At 50.8% G+C, this 17581-nt stretch overlaps 1 protein-coding gene across 1 annotated transcript in view; it reads right to left on the bottom strand.

Moving 5' to 3' along the window:
- The window catches only part of DRAXIN (dorsal inhibitory axon guidance protein), a 261892-nt gene that overhangs the window by 163718 nt on the left and 80593 nt on the right, over nucleotides 1-17581 (bottom strand). The window contains exon 2 of the mRNA XM_068238757.1: nucleotides 3823-4215. Within this exon, the coding sequence (XP_068094858.1) occupies nucleotides 3823-4204 (382 nt within the window). The 5' untranslated portion in view covers nucleotides 4205-4215. The remainder of the gene's footprint in view (nucleotides 1-3822; nucleotides 4216-17581) is intronic.

Genomic DNA, 17581 nt, shown 5'->3' on the forward strand with positions numbered 1-17581 from the left:
ACGCCCCACCACACCCCTGATCACGCCCCCACCACACCCCTGATCACGCCCCCACCACACCCCTAGTCACGCCCCCGTCACACCCCTAGTCACGCATATGATATTATAAAGATTTCATAAGAAAAATATGTTTTATAATACAAACCACACTGGTCCTTTCTATCCTGGTTCATTTTCCTTCATATTAAACATGTGAAAATAAGAGTATATATCAATGTAAAGGATGGGAATAAAGTTTAGAGTCAATCAAAGACATTTTTTAGTAGAGAAATATATATAATTACATAGAAAGAGGGACAAAGTCCTGAAAGAGGGACAAATGAGGAGGAAAGAGGGACAGAGGGACAGGGCTCCCAAAGAGGGACAGTTAAAATTGGCGCACAGCGCCAGGGGGATGAAAACAGCGCTGCATAGACTTATAACGCTATTTAGCGTTATAAGTGTTAAAAAATGGCGCAGGCAGTGTGCCTTGCACTTATAATGCTAATTAGCGTTATAAGTCTTCAAAAATGCAGGGGGGGTAGGGGAGAGAGTCAGCGGGCACTGGAGGGAATAGGCATCAGGGGAGGATGTGTGTAATATGCATACATTACCTTGTCCCGGCCGCCGATCGCTTCTTCCCTCCGCTCCTGCACTTCTTCCATTCGTTTGCTATAGTCCTGCAGCCGGCCAATCACCATGCGGGGACTGAAGCCACATGGTGATTGGCCGGCTGCAGGACTACAGCAAACAAACAGAAGAAGTGAAGGAGCGGAGGGGAGGAGCGATCGGCGGCCGGGACAAGGTAATGTATTTACATTAAAATGGTAAATTGCGTTTAATGATACATTTATCGGCAGAATGGTGCGCCATGTTTCTCCCTGCGCCATTTCTAGATGTACGCTCCCAAGCTATGTGTTTGAGAGGTCATTCCTAGTTGTGCCATATTCCAAAGCCAGTAATTCAATTCTCAGATATGAAATATAATAAACCACCAGTGCTTGAGATTATATATATATACAGTGGCTTGCAAAAGTATTCGGTCCCCTTGACGTTTTTTTATTGGAATTCCACGTGAAAGACCAACACAAAGTGGTGTACACGTGAGCAGTGGATCGAAAATCATACATTTTTTACAAATAAATAACTGCAAAGTGAGGTGTGCATAATTATTCAGCCCTCTTTGGTCTGAGTGCAGTCAGTTGCCCATAGACATTGCCTGATGAGTGCTAATGACTAAATAGAGTGCACCTGTGTGTAATCTAATGTCAGTACAGCGCTGCGTAATATGTTGGTGCTATATAAATCTAATAAATAATAATAATAATAGTACAAATACAGCTGCTCTGTGATGGCCTCCGAGGTTGTCTAAGAGAATATTGGGAGCAACAACACCATGAAGTCCAAAGAACACACCAGACAGTTCAGGGATAAAGTTATTGAGAAATTTAAAGCTGGCTTAGACTACAAAAAGATTTCCAAAGCCTTGAACATCCCACGGAGCACTGCTCAAGCGATCATTCAGAAATGGAAGGAGAACTACTGTAAATGGAAGGAGCACAACTGTAAACCTACCAAGACAAGGCCATCCACCTAAACTCACAGGCCGAACAAGGAGAGCGCTGATCAGAAATGCAGTCAAGAGGCCCATGGTGACTCTGGACGAGCTGCAGAGATCTACAGCTCAGGTGGGGGAATCTGCCCATAGGACAACTATTAGTCATGCACTGTACAAAGTTGGCCTTTATGGAAGAGTGGCAAGAAGAAAGGCATTGTTAACAGAAAGCATAAGAAGTCCCGTTTGCAGTTTGCCACAAGCCATGTGGGGGACACAGCAACCATGTGGAAGAAGGTGCTCTGGTCAGATGAGACCAAAATGGAACTTTTTGGCCAAAATGCAAAACGCTATGTGTGGCGGAAAACTAACACTGCACATCACTCAGAACACACCATCCCCACTGTCAAATATGGTGGTGGCAGCATCATGCTCAGGGGGTGCTTCTCTTCAGCAGGGACAGGGAAGCTGGTCAGAGTTGATGGGAAGATGGATGGAGCCAAATACAGGGCAAACTTGGAAGAAAACCTCTTGGAGACTGCAAAAGACTTGAGACTGGGGCGGAGGTTCACCTTCCAGCAGGACAACGACCGTAAACATAAAGCCAGGCCAACAATGGAATGGTTTACAACAAAACATATCTATGTGTTAGAATGGCTGAGTCAAAGTCCAGATCTAAATCCAATCAAGAATCTGTGGCAAGATCTGAAAACTGCTGTTCACAAACGCTGTCCATCTAATCTGACTGAGCTGGAGCTGTTTTGCAAAGAAGAATGGGCAAGGATTTCAGTCTCTAGATGTGCAAAGCTGGTAGAGACATACCCTAAAAGACTGGCAGCTGTAATTGCAGCAAAAGGTGGTTCTACAAAGTATTGACTCAGGGGGCTGAATAATTACGCACACCCCACTTTGCAGTTATTGGTTTGTAAAAAATGTTTGGAATCATGTATGAGTTTTGTTCCACTTCTCACGTGTACACCACTTTGTATTGGTCTTTCACGTGGAATTCCGATAAAATTGATTCATGTTTGTGGCAGTAATGTGACAAAATGTGGAAAACTTCAAGGGGGCCGAATACTTTTGCAACCCACTGTATATATATGTGTGTGTGTGTGTGTGTGTGTGCGTGTGTGTGTGTACACACACACACACATATACACACACACACATATATATATATATATATATATATATATATATATATATATATATATATATATATACAGTATATTTGTATATTCTGGAGCTCACGCAGAAACTGGAACTGATCTCGGATTCCCTGTCTTATGTGTTGCCAGAGAGATATGGAATACCTTTTTTATTTCATACTAATTTCTCCCTATAATGAGGGGGTTGGATCTGGTTTACAGTCCACCCATCTCTCCTTATGACTCCTCCCCAGCAGAGGGGGTGAAGAGAACCTGTTCCAGACTCCCGAGGGTCCTTTGCTTGTCTTTTGCCGGATCTGATCCCATGGATGAGACCAGCAAGGACCTCGGGAGTCGGCTACAGAGCCTGGCTGAACGTTACAGTTATTGCTGGATTACTTGATAAAGACTTTCCTTTGGATTTTACAACTTCAGCAGACTCTTTGTAATTCCAGAAAAGACTTCTCAGCATCAGTTATTCTCTGGTGTTAATTCCTTTTCATTTGCTATCTGATCTCAGTTCAATTTATTTAATTATGAAATAAATGGTTAAACTATTTTCGGTCTTGCCCTTGTTCTGAATGACCAATAACATAGTCCTGCCTTCTGAAGAGACGTTACCAGATTTATAAATCAATAATAATAATGGTTATATTGCTATTGTCAGTTAGGTTTCCTGAAATGACCAGGCAGGTAACAATAGCCCCTGCAAGGGATGCAGCCACAGGGGGGCCCAGTGATTTCTAGTTACACCCCGAGAAATAACGTTTCTCTAACAGGAACAAGTCAGACGTAAGAGTCTTCTTCCTCTCTAAAAAAGTGGTGTTACCAAATATCTCTTAAGGAGATTGCAGATTGTATCGGTTATTTATACAATCGACATTGTATTGTGGACACTAACGCATCTAAATTGTTACGTTGTGCACAGGGAGGACTTCTAGTGGCTGGGACCGGAATTGCAGCTGTACAGAAAGAAAACTATGTGAACTGTGCCAATAAAGTAACCCATTGCCCCCCAATAATGGTTATAGCCCTCTTCATAATTATTGGACAGGCAGCCAATCCTGTTAGAGATGTATATTCCCATCTCCTGTTCCAGTATACACACCGCTAAAGAAAGAAATAAGAGGCCAGCCCCACCTTTGTGTTTTTTCACCCGCTCCTTCTGATTGGCTCTCCTCTGTTCCTTGTGTTTGCGCCCGTTCAGTCCTGGCGGATGGTTCTCTCTCTGATGGAATAGCGGCTCGAAGCCTTGAAGGCCATCTTGTCTGGGAGTACCAGGTTGTCCCAAAGCTGTGGCCTGGAATGGGGTGGCCTTCCCCTCTGCCCTGCCACGAGCACCTCCCTTGCTGGGCAGGCCGGACCTTCTGTGAGGCCTCTCCTGGGCAGGCTGAGACCACACGTCCTCGCTGAACCTCTCAGAAACCCTCTTACGCTTAGCTCTGGGCTCCATCGTGTCGGCATACATCAAGAAGCTCATCGTGAGGGCCAGGAGAAGAAGGCATATGTGGAGGGACGCCATTCTACTCACACCTGCGGGAACAGCAAGAGGAGAGATCATCAGCAAGAATCCCTCAACAAAGAAACAACAGCTGCTTATAACAAACCACATATCAGCCATCAGCAGATTTCCCTGGAAGAGGAGCGAGGAGGGGAGAAGCTTCTCAGAAGACACAGAGAACAATGGACACAGAACACAGACCTTCATCAGAGGAAGAGGAGCGAGGAGGGGAGAAGCTTCTCAGAAGACACAGAGAACAACGGACACAGAACACAGACCTTCATCAGAGGAAGAGGAGCGAGGAGGGGAGAAGCTTCTCAGAAGACACAGAGAACGATGGACACAGAACACAGACCTTCATCAGAGGAAGAGGAGCGAGGAGGGGAGAAGCTTCTCAGAAGACACAGAGAACGATGGACACAGAACACAGACCTTCATCAGAGGAAGAGGAGCGAGGAGGGGAGAAGCTTCACAGAAGACACAGAGAACAACGGACACAGAACACAGACCTTCATCAGAGGAAGAGGAGCGAGGAGGGGAGAAGCTTCTCAGAAGACACAGAGAACAATGGACACAGAACACAGACCTTCATCAGAGGAAGAGGAGCGAGGAGGGGAGAAGCTTCTCAGAAGACACAGAGAACAACGGACACAGAACACAGACCTTCATCAGAGGAAGAGGAGCGAGGAGGGGAGAAGCTTCTCAGAAGACACAGAGAACGATGGACAGAACACAGACCTTCATCAGAGGAAGAGGAGCGAGGAGGGGAGAAGCTTCTCAGAAGACACAGAGAACGATGGACAGAACACAGACCTTCATCAGAGGAAGAGGAGCGAGGAGGGGAGAAGCTTCTCAGAAGACACAGAGAACAATGGACACAGAACACAGACCTTCATCAGAGGAAGAGGAGCGAGGAGGGGAGAAGCTTCTCAGAAGACACAGAGAACAATGAACACAGACCTTCATCAGAGGAAGAGGAGCGAGGAGGGGAGAAGCTTCTCAGAAGACACAGAGAACAACGGACACAGAACACTGACCTTCATCAGAGGAAGAGGAGCGAGGAGGGGAGGAAAAGCTCCTCAGAAGACACAGAGAACGATGGACAGAACACAGACCTTCATCAGAAGAAGAGGAGACAGACACAGAACACTTATATCACGTTTTTCTCCTGGCGGACTCGTGCCAGAGGTGCAGCGTCAGCCACTGGGACTCGCTCTATAGGCAGTAGCAGTGTTAGGGAGACTTGCCCAAGGTCTCCTACTTAATAGGTGCTGGCTTACTGAACAGGCAGAGCTGAGATTCGAACCCTGGTCTCCTGTGTCAGAGGCAGAGCCCTTAACCATTAGGCCCGGTTCACATTAGCGTTCCCTGTCCGGATCCGCCTGATCGGATCCGGACCGTATACTGTACAAACGGAACGTACGTTCCGCATAGCAATGCAAAGTCTATGCAGACGTTCACACGCGTCCGTTCCGTACAGTACGGAGCTGGACCGGATCCGGACTCCGGACACTTTTCCAACATGCGTTTTTTTTGGGTCCGGCTCATCCGGCCCACGCACCCGCACCGGAGCCTGACTGCACCATCCGGAAATAGAAACCTATGGGAAACGGAAGCACAGAACACACTGGCTACAAACACCGGACGTTCTACCCCACTTCCTATGCGTATTCTAGCGGCCATTTTGGATGGGGACACATGGGCCAAGCATTTTGGAGTGGAGCAGCAGTGACTTTTAACGTGCGGAGCTGTTAGCAGTATGTCGGAGGTGGAGCTGAGGCCTAAACAGCGAAGGAACCGGATTCTACAGGTGCACCTTCTGCTGACCTCCCACACCCCAACATTTTTATTTATTTCTACTCTCTTTTGCCAAACGGATCCGGATCGCATCCTGATGTACACCTGATGCAACCTGACCGGATCGGATCATTCGGTCCGTTTGGCAAAGAAACGCAAGTGTGAACGGGCCTTACACTATCCAGCCAGGGGAGAAGAAGCTCGGGAGAAGAAGCTCGGGAGAAGAAGCTCCTCAGAAGACACAGAGAACAATGGACAGAACGCAGGCCTTCATCACAGGACATTGTGTGCAGAGTAATCTCACTTCTATGGAAGCAACGTCACTAAAGTCCATCTGTCATATGAGATATACGGAGGCGGACATTACTGACTTCCTCCAACAAACTCCATGTCTGTACTAGAGCCCAAATCCTGCTTCTCAATCATTTATAGATATGATGGATAGATATATGATAGATAACTCTGCATTATTCCCCAGTGTCTGCCGCTCTTACTATAAATATAATATAATGACCGTCTGCAGCCTGCTGAGAAGATAGCGCAATCCAACCGGATAAACAGCTGTCCAAACTCCGCCCACCCACATGACATAACTAGGGAGAGGAGGCCACCACAGATAACCTGGCCCCGCCCACCTCCTTCATCTGCTGAGAGATCTCCTCTGAGGAAAGTCAGTGACATGACTATGTACTCTGTAAAGTGCTGCAGGAGATGTCAGTGCTATATAAATACATAATAATAATATGGTAGGGCATTAGACTATGACTATGGTATGGATTAGAGTGTGAGCTCCTCTGAGGACAGTCAGTGACATGACTATGTACCCTGTAATGTGCTGCAGAAGATGTCAGTGCTATATAAATACATAATAATAATATGGTAGGACATTAGACTATGACTATGGCAGGATTAGAGTGTGAGCTCCTCTGAGGACAGTCAGTGACATGTCTATGTACTCTGTAATGTGCTGCAGAAGATGTCAGTGCTATATAAATACATAATAATAATATGGCAGGACATTAGACTATGACTATGGTAGGATTAGAGTGTGAGCTCCTCTGAGGACACTCAGTGACATGACTATGTACTCTGTAATGTGCTGCAGAAGATGTCAGTGCTATATAAATACATAATAATAATATGGCAGGACATTAGACTATGACTATGGTAGGATTAGAGTGTGAGCTCCTCTGAGGACACTCAGTGACATGACTATGTACTCTGTAATGTGCTGCAGAAGATGTCAGTGCTATATAAATACATAATAATAATATGGTAGGACATTAGACTATGACTATGGTAGGATTAGAGTGTGAACTCCTCTGAGGACAGTCAGTGACATGACTATGTACTCTGTAATGTGCTGCAGAAGATGTCAGTGCTATATAAATACATAATAATAATATGGTAGGACATTAGACTATGACTATGGTAGGATTAGAGTGTGAACTCCTCTGAGGACAGTCAGTGACATGACTGTACTCTGTAAAGTGCTGCAGAAGATGTCAGTGCTATACAAATACATTATAATAATATGGTAGGACATTAGACTATGACTATGGTAGGATTAGAGTGTGAGCTCCTCTGAGGACAGTCAGTGACATGACTATGTACACTGTAATGTGCTGCAGGAGATGTCAGTGCTATATAAATACATAATAATAATATGGTAGGGCATTAGACTATGACTACGGTAGGATTAGAGTGTGAGCTCCTCTGAGGACAGTCAGTGACATGACTGTACTCTGTAAAGTGCTGCAGAAGATGTCAGTGCTATACAAATACATTATAATAATATGGTAGGACATTAGACTATGACTATGGTAGGATTAGAGTGTGAGCTCCTCTGAGGACAGTCAGTGACATGACTATGTACTCTGTAATGTGCTGCAGGAGATGTCAGTGCTATATAAATACATAATAATAATATGGTAGGACATTAGACTATGACTATGGTAGGATTAGAGTGTGAGCTCCTCTGAGGACAGTCAGTGACATGGCTATGTACTCTGTAATGTGCTGCAGGAGATGTCAGTGTTATATAAATACATAATAATAATATGGTAGGACATTAGACTATGACTATGGTAGGATTAGAGTGTGAGCTCCTCTGAGGACAGTCAGTGACATGACTTGATAATGGTAAGCCTACCACCCCCTTAAAACCCCCATACACCACCATCCCCCATACTCCATCCCCTCTTAACCTATTAAAATAATAGACACGGACTACTTGGCATTGGATTAATTTTAAGGCCATAGCAGCCCCTTTCTTTATTCAGCCAATTAACAATGTTCCAAACAAACCAAATAACCATCATAACCAAAATAACCAAAACAGCATTCACAAAGAGCTGGGGTAAGGGGTCCGGAGGCACCGAAAGTCTGTCTGTCATAACACCCGTGTGACATGCAGCCTTGTACCGGCCCCCAGCCGCGGAACTCGGCTCGGGGACAGCTGCATGCCCCAAAGTCGTCTCTCTTCACTCCGTTAAAACCGCCGGATTTGTCCCGCGACAAATCTCTTTCCCAATAAACCGACCTCCGGAGCCCCTTTTTACCCCTCCGGCTGCAATGACAAACAAAGACATACCACACAAAAACAGAAAATAAGGGAGGGAGGGTGGGAGCTTCTTCCTTCACGCTGCTCCAAGCCGGAAGTGCCCGCCTCCCTACATCCGCCGCCTGCCCGGGAAAATCCGCCTACACCTCCCAGCGCAGAGCTGCCCGCCCCTTGCCCCAGTTAACCCCTGCACCGCCCCAGCAATACATGGCGGCTACCCACTAGCCCACCTATCTAGCGCTACCCGGGGAGGGGGGACGGCTACCTCATCATGGCCGGGCCCTCCGCACTACGCTAGCTCCAGCTTCTGGCCCTATCTTGATAATGGTAAGCCTACCACCCCCTTAAAACCCCCATACACCACCATCCCCCATACTCCATCCCCTCTTAACCTATTAAAATAATAGACACGGACTACTTGGCATTGGATTAATTTTAAGGCCATAGCAGCCCCTTTCTTTATTCAGCCAATTAACAATGTTCCAAACAAACCAAATAACCATCATAACCAAAATAACCAAAACAGCATTCACAAAGAGCTGGGGTAAGGGGTCCGGAGGCACCGAAAGTCTGTCTGTCATAACACCCGTGTGACATGCAGCCTTGTACCGGCCCCCAGCCGCGGAACTCGGCTCGGGGACAGCTGCATGCCCCAAAGTCGTCTCTCTTCACTCCGTTAAAACCGCCGGATTTGTCCCGCGACAAATCTCTTTCCCAATAAACCGACCTCCGGAGCCCCTTTTTACCCCTCCACCACGAAAGGGCATGACCCCTTATGACCTTGAGGCCCCCAACCTCAAAGCTCTTTGTATCCCGTCTTCGATACCTAGGGCCCACAAGTCCATCCCAATGTCATTAAGATGCACCCCGTCCCTTCTAAGGAACAAACCAATGTCTTCCTCCAGTTCGAAATGACGGATAGCCAACCCCCCATTCCTGATAAAGAACCTGGCCACCTCCTTGTTCAATTTTATCCTTGCTTTGTTGACCTTTTGGACCGAATTAGCCAACCTCCAAAATTCCCGAGCCACAATGTCTGACCAAACTACAATGGTCTCGGGAAACAGGGACCGAACCCTCAAGAAATCAAATTTGATCTCCTTTATCACAATTCTGGTAGATCTAGCCGCCAGATCGTTCCCCCCAACGTGCAACACGAGGATGTCAGGGGCTCTATCTATGCGTGCCAACTTGTGAAGTTCCGGCAAAAGGCCGGGCCAAACCATCCCAGGGAAACCTATCCACCGAATACGTACCTGCTCCCTAGGGAAGCCAAGCTGCCGGCCCTCGGGCCTCACATCGGCCCTTCTCGCCCCCCTACTAACGTAGGAGTGTCCCACAATCCAGACGATGACCTGCGGACCTGCAACAAGAGAGAACAAACTAACAGCAATTGCCCTAGACCCATCTACCCCCACCCCACCTACACTAAGTGGGGCCTGATGTATGACTTGAAACGAGCCGACTCCCAGCGCCCAATCTGCTTTATGACCCCCTCGCTCAACCCCCAACGTGACGCCTCAGTAGCCGCACCAATCCGGAACGAGTGGGAGGCAAACTCCAGAAAAGGGAGGCCGAGTTGGCCTAAACATTTTCGAAACAATGCTACAAACTGAAAGCGAGACAACGCCGAGCCGTCCCGGTGCGCCAAAAACACCCGAGCCTGAGAGGGGCGAGCTGCCCCAAAACTCTGGACGTTATAATGAGGGCATAATGGGCCGCCAATCTGAAACAGGGTGATAGTCCGGCCCCTGCCTGCCTGGTCAGTTTTTGAGCGCGGCAGATAAATGACGACCGTATCAGCATGAACGGAGATGTGTTCTGCAAGAATGCCTCCCACTCCCGCTTTGTTGCGGCTAACAAGCTCCCCTATTCTAAAGGCCCCGAAAAAAGCCAGCACGAAGGCGGTCTGAAATAGACCGCACTCATAACTGGAGGAACATACGCCCGGAAGTATCCCCACCAGCCTCCCCAGCAACTCAAACGTAACTGGGCGCCTGGCCTCCCTGCGAACCGACCCAGACCGGTAACCCCTAAGGGCCTGCCTAACCCGGAAATCTTTAGTTACATCTAAGAGCCCCCTGACCTTGAACCAAAAGGCCAGAGCCGATAACTTCTTAGCCACTGCCGATGCCGAAATACCCTCTACAAAATTATTCCCCAAGAAATACAGCAACAAACATAGCCGTTCTTCATCCGAAGCACAACCTTCTGCTTGAAACATCAAAGCGTCCCACGCATTCCACACTAACGTGTACGCTGCCGCTGACGACTCTGATATGGATCTCCCAATCATACAGGATACCGCTCGAAAGGAATCCTCCACGCCGCGGGCGGGCAAGGAACCCCACGCTCTTCCGCCGTGGGAACCGCAGCCCGGAATCTGTCCCACTGGAATCGAGAAAGTGCATCAGCAATGACATTGTCGACCCCAGGTAAATGCACAGCAAACAAGTAAATATTAAACCGCAAGCAATCCAACACCAATTGCCGCATCAGACTTATCACCGGGGGGGAAGATGCCGAACAGCTGTTCACTGCCAACACCACACCCATGTTGTCGCAGTTGAACCTCACCCGCTTGTTGGCCAGCTGCCTTCCCCAAATCTGTACCGCCACCACTATGGGGAATAACTCCAACAGCACCAGGTTGGACGTAAAACCCGCCTCCACCCAGGTTGTGTCCCAGGGAACTGCGCACCATTGGCCCGCGAAAAAGGCCCCGAAACCATGAGAGCCCGCCGCATCAGTAAACAGCTCTAACTCCGCATTGCTCACCGTGTCTTGCATCCACAGTGACTTGCAATTGAAATTAGTCAAGAAAATCAACCACACCTGTAGGTCGGCCTTGATGTCCGCGGTTAGCCGAATCCGGTGGTGTGGCGCCGACGCTCCTGCAGTCGCCATTGCCAGGCGCCTGCAGAAAATACGCCCCATGGGCATGATTCTGCAGGCGAAATTCAACTTGCCCAGCATAGACTGCACCTCCCTCAAAGTCATCTTTCTGCTACTGAGTGCCAATGAAATGGAATTCTTGAGGTTCACCACCTTATCAGCTGGCAAGCTGCATTCCATAGCAACGGTGTCTATAGTAATGCCCAAGAATTTCAACGCCGTGCCGGGTCCCTCCGTCTTTTCCTCGGCGAGTGGGACCCCGAAGCGCTCACATACGTGCCGCATAGTCGCCAATGCGTACGCACAATCAGGAGAGTCTGCTGCACCCATGAACAAAAAATCGTCGAGGTAGTGTATAATTGACTGCACACTCGAATCATCCTTCACTACCCATTCCAAAAAAGTGCTAAACCTCTCGAAATAAGCACATGAAATGGAGCACCCCATGGGCAGACACCTATCCACAAAGTACTCTCCTTTCCAAAAACAACCCAACAAACGGAAACTTGAAGGATGAACCGGCAGTAACCTAAAAGCTGATTCGATATCAGTCTTTGCCAGTAACGCCCCTTGACCCAGACGCCTGACCCAACTCAAAGCCGCATCGAATGAGGTGTACACCACCGATGCATCATCACCCGACAATCCATCATTGACAGATGAACCGCGAGGAAAAGACAAGTGGTGGATTAGGCGGAACGATCCCGGTTCTTTTTTAGGAACCACGCCCAGCGGTGACACGATCAGATCAACCCGAGGGCGAGAAGGGAACGGACCCGCCAATCGACCCATTGCCACCTCCTTAGCCAATTTCTTGTCCACGACACCCGGCAACTCATAGGCGGACTTCAAGTTCCTAAAGGGGGGGGCCGACCGCAACGAACAACTACTGGGAATCCGGAACCCCTCCTCAAAACCCGCCCTCAGGAACTCCGCCGCCTCGTGGTCGGGATACCTACTTAGAAACTGTGCCATCACCTCCCCCTTCACTGGCGTCATCCCTTTTTCGCGCAGAATCCCCCGACTTCCCCCTTCGCTGCTTGTAACATCTGGAAGCCGCGTGTGAGCCTCCGCAATGGGAGCACTCATGCTTGAACCGGCAGGACTGGCCAAAACGACAAGCTCCATCGTTGTATTGCCAACAGGTACCCTTTCCACGGGTCGCCGGCTGGCCGGCGGGGGCCGACCCTCCGGCTGTTGCTGGAAAGGACTGAGAGGCCCTTGCCGGAATCATCAACCGCATCCACAAGGTGATATCCTTATGGTCCCACCGAACCTCCGGCCGTACCGCCTTTGTCTGCCTAAACTGCTCGTCATACCGCAGCCAGGCATTCCCCCCGTACGACCGGTAGGCCTCCCCGATCGAATCCATGTAACCAAACAGCGCTGTGCAATGCTCAGGCTGCTTTTCCCCTGTCACGCTTGCAAGGATTGAGAAAGCCTGGAACCAATTCTGGAAGGTCCGGGGTATCAATCTATAGCGCCGTTCCTCCTCCCTCTTCTTCTCGTCCGGCTTACCCTTATCCAGATTGAACTTCTCCAGCTGGAGGAGCGAAAATATCTCAATATATTCGCCCTTCCAGATTCGCTCCTTCACTTCCTGCTTCAAATGAGAACCAAGAAGGCCATTGAAACAAACGTACAGTTCCGCATGCGACGCATCTGCCAGTCGCACTTGGCCTGCACCCCCATCAACAGAAGAGCCGCTGGCTGCCCCTTCCGTCTGCACCGCCACCTCCGCCTGGACACTACTCAAACCCAACGCCGCGGGTGGAGCCACCTGAACCACCCCCTGTACGGCCAAACCTACTCCTTGCGCCCCTCCATGTACCAGCCCCACCTGAGGGGCCGCTCCCGGGGGTGCCAAAGACCAAGCCCCCACGGGTGAGAGGGGCGATCCCATTGGTAACAACCCCGACGCCCCCGCCGGCATGTAAGGTGAAGGCTGCACCTGCGCTAACTGCGACCCCGCTGGCGCTGCTAGGGTACCAGCCCCACCCTGTCTTCCCCCGCAAATCCCCAACAATAAAGTGGCTAAGGCATTAACTGCGGCTAGATTGGCCTCACCTGGCTGCTCCGGACGCATGTCCCTGCCAGCCGTCACTCCGGATCCACCCGCTGCGACGTTGTCATCATCCTCTACAGAATCCAACTCGGAGCCAGAGCCGTTATCCGCTGGGGGGCCCCTGCCGTGCTGTGCGTGCTGAGCCTGTGGCCGCTGATCACCTCTGCCCGACTTGCTCTTCTGCCTGCTGGATCCTCCCGACTTTCCCTTGCTGGTGGAGCTCCTGCTCGCACCGTGCGCTTGGTGGGTCGCCGCCGCGGAGGGGAGGGCGGCACCCGTGGGGTTGGAGTCCTTCCGTTGGGCCCGCTTAGTCTGCCGCGCAGCGCGGGGACTAAGGGCTGCATCACCTCTCGCCTGCTGTGTATGTGAAGAGCCGGCCGCGCTGGATGGCCCTTCTCCTGCTGCCTCATGCCGTTGGTTGGGATTCCTCCCGCCAGCCCCCTTGCCCTTGGACAACCGTTTTGCAGGGGGAGGCGGAGGGTCCCTAGGGGGGCTCCCTGAGCGGCGCCGGGGCCCGGCATGGTGCTCTGGGCTGAGCCTATCCGGGGGCCTGGACTGCCTCCTCTCTTCGCTTCTCCCCTCACCTGCTTGCTCGGATGGAGCGCTGGGTGCCGCAGCCGCGGGTGGCTCGCTGGCCGCCGCAGCCTCCGCCGTTGTGCCTGCTCCTATCGCCGCCAGCTGGACCTGGACCCACGAGGGGCCCCTTGACTCCGCTTCCGCCCGGATCCTGGCCACCAAACGGTCTAAATCTGCCATAGTTGCGGGGGCACAGGCGGGCGTCCGGCAAGCAGCTTCTTCCTTCACGCTGCTCCAAGCCGGAAGTGCCCGCCTCCTTACATCCGCCGCCTGCCCGGGAAAATCCGCCTACACCTCCCAGCGCAGAGCTGCCCGCCCCTTGCCCCAGTTAACCCCTGCACCGCCCCAGCAATACATGGCGGCTACCCACTAGCCCACCTATCTAGCGCTACCCGGGGAGGGGGGACGGCTACCTCATCATGGCCGGGCCCTCCGCACTACGCTAGCTCCAGCTTCTGGCCCTATCTATGTACTCTGTAATGTGCTGCAGAAGATGTCAGTGCTATATAAATACATTATAATAATATGGTAGGACATTAGACTATGACTATGGTAGGATTAGAGTGTGAGCTCCTCTGAGGACAGTCAGTGACATGACTATGTACACTGTAATGTGCTGCAGGAGATGTCAGTGCTATATAAATACATAATAATAATATGGTAGGACATTAGACTATGACTATGGTAGGATTAGAGTGTGAGCTCCTCTGAGGACAGTCAGTGACATGACTATGTACTCTGTAATGTGCTGCAGGAGATGTCAGTGCTATATAAATACATAATAATAATTTATAAAGTGTTGTGAATAAACATATCAGTATGTTTTGGGATGTGGCAGCGGTACAGGCAGAGCAGATCGTGTCATGGGTGAGATTTGAACCTAGGACTGCAGTGCTGCAAGACAAGATGGCTCCCCAGTAGAGTAAGGGCCGGTTTCACACTGAAGACTGGCGGTTTGGCAGCCACGCCGCACCTCACCGGCAAAAACGGGCCTTCGGGGAATACCGTGTTACTACGCGGTGTTCTCTATCTGGCAGGAAGTGATGTGTGCTTGCAGTCACTTCCTGTTTCCGGTATGCAGAAAAGCATGAAAGCGTATTGTAAAAATATGCTTCTGTGCATGAGCGCCGCCATTTTGCGTCAGTAATTTTGTAAAAATCCCTGTGTCGCCATAGACCGTACATGTCAAACTCCGGCCCGTGGGCCAAATCTGGCCCTCAGACCCATTCAATTTTGCCCCAAGTGGTTTCCCCATTTGCATTATGTTTGGCCCACACTAGACCACAAGTTATATTGGAGGTGAAGGACACCAGGGAATCTGGGAGGGACGCACACACTCCATGCAGATGATGTCCTCACCGGGAAACACAGTACTACAAGGCAAGGCTGCTAACCACCCAGCAATGCTGCTTCCCTCCCAGGATCCTCTGCAGAAGAAGAGTCATGAATTGATGATGATATTTCGTGAGTTGATCTCCATCAGCAGAGTCACAGCTGGCTGCAGATCAGGTCCACCTCGTATGACATGAGAGCCGCGTGTCACTTGTCTTACAGGGTGATTACACGATACGGGATCATGTCACTACACGGAGGCCGGAGACTCCAGATCCCATTTCACTGAAGCTACCTGAGCCGCCATTATCAGTGTGCAACAAGCTTACAACATTCCTTCACTGGGGCTGCAGGAATGTAAAACCTGAACCCAGCAGAACTTGCCCGAACCCGCCTGAACCCAGCAGAACCTGCCCTAACCCGCCTGAACCCAGCAGAACCTGCCCGAACCCGCCTGAAATCATCAGAACCTGCTTGAACCCGCCTGAACCCAGCAGAACCCGCCTGTACCTAGCAGAACCTACCCAAACTGCCCTGAACCCAGCAGAACCTGCCTGTACCTAGCAGAACCTACCCGAACCCGCCTGAACCCAGCAGAACCCGCCTGTACTCGACTGAACTCAGCAGAACCCGCCTGAACCCTGCAGAACTTGCCTGAACCCACCTGAACCTGCCTGAACCCAGCAGAACCTGCCTGAACCCAGCAGAACGTGCCCGAACCTGCCTGAACTCATCAGATCCTGCTTGAACCCAGCAGAACCCGCCTTTGCCGCCTGAACCCAGCAGAACCTGCCCGAACCTGCCTGAACTCATCAGAACCTGCTTGAACCCACCTGTGTCCGCCTGAACCCAGCAGAACCCGCTTTTACCTAGCAGAACCTACCCGAACTGCCCTGAACCCAGAGGAACCTGCCTGTACCAAACAGAACCTACCCAAACCCGCTTGAACCCAGCAGAACCTGCCTGTACCCGCCTGAACCCAGCAGAACCTGCCCAAACCCGCCTGAACCTAGCAGAACCTGCCTGTACCCGCCTGAACCCAGCAGAACCCGCCTGAACCCCCCTGAACCCAGCAGAACCTGCCTGTACCTGCCTGAACCCAGCAAAACTTGCCTGTACCCCCCTGAACCCAGCAGAACCTGCCTGTACCTGCCTGAACCCAGCAAAACCTGCCAGTACCCGCCTGAACCTAGCATAACCCGCCTGAACCCAGCAGAACCTGCCTGAGCCCCCCTGAACCCAGCAGAACCCGCCTGAACCCAGCAAAACCTGCCCTGAACTCAGCATAAAATCACCACCAGGGCCGGGCCAAGGCAGAGGCGAGAGAGGCTCCAGCCTCAGGGCGCAGTGTAGGAGGGGACACAGGGCGGGGTCGAGGCAGTGGCGAGAGAGGCTCCACCCTAATAGTGCAGTGTAGGAGGGGGCCGCCACAATATGTTACATGAAACCAACATGAGTTGAGAGCCTGCTGTTAGCTCCCTCTGCTGCGATGCTTCAGGCCTCAGGACATGTGGCAGGGGTTAGGTGTGGCGTGGAGGTGGAGGAGCGGGCCCCATCCTCCAGCTATGGTATCAGGAGATCGGTGCGCTGGCATGCACAGACACGGCACAATCCGCCCGCACAGATCTCTGCTCCAGATTCACATGTAAATGAGAATCATTCATCATTCTGACGTTTCCTTCCAATTTCTTCCTTTCCTGCTGCTCAGATCTCCCCCGAGTCCCTCCTACACCAAGCATGCTGCACATCTGCTGCGCTCACCGGTATTCTGCCTCGCTGGCGCTAACGCTGCAGACTGGCACAGATCACACACACAGCATACAATCAGCCAGCCTGGGGTAACGCTGCAGACTGGCACAGATCACACACACACCGTACAATCAGCCAGGCTGGGGTAACACTGCAGACTGGCACAGATCACACACACACCGTACAATCAGCCAGCCTGGCGCTAACGCTGCAGACTGGCACAGATCTCACACACAGCGTACAATCAGCCAGCCTGGAGGTAACACTGCAGATTGGCACAGATCACACACACACCGTACAATCAGCCAGCCTGGAGGTAACACTGCAGATTGGCACAGATCACACACACACCGTACAATCAGCCAGACTGGGGTAACGCTGCAGACTGGCACAGATCACACACACAGCATACAATCAGCCA

The sequence above is a fragment of the Hyperolius riggenbachi genome, chromosome 6, assembly GCF_040937935.1.
Source record: "Hyperolius riggenbachi isolate aHypRig1 chromosome 6, aHypRig1.pri, whole genome shotgun sequence".
In the NCBI taxonomy this organism is placed as follows: Eukaryota; Metazoa; Chordata; class Amphibia; order Anura; family Hyperoliidae; genus Hyperolius; species Hyperolius riggenbachi.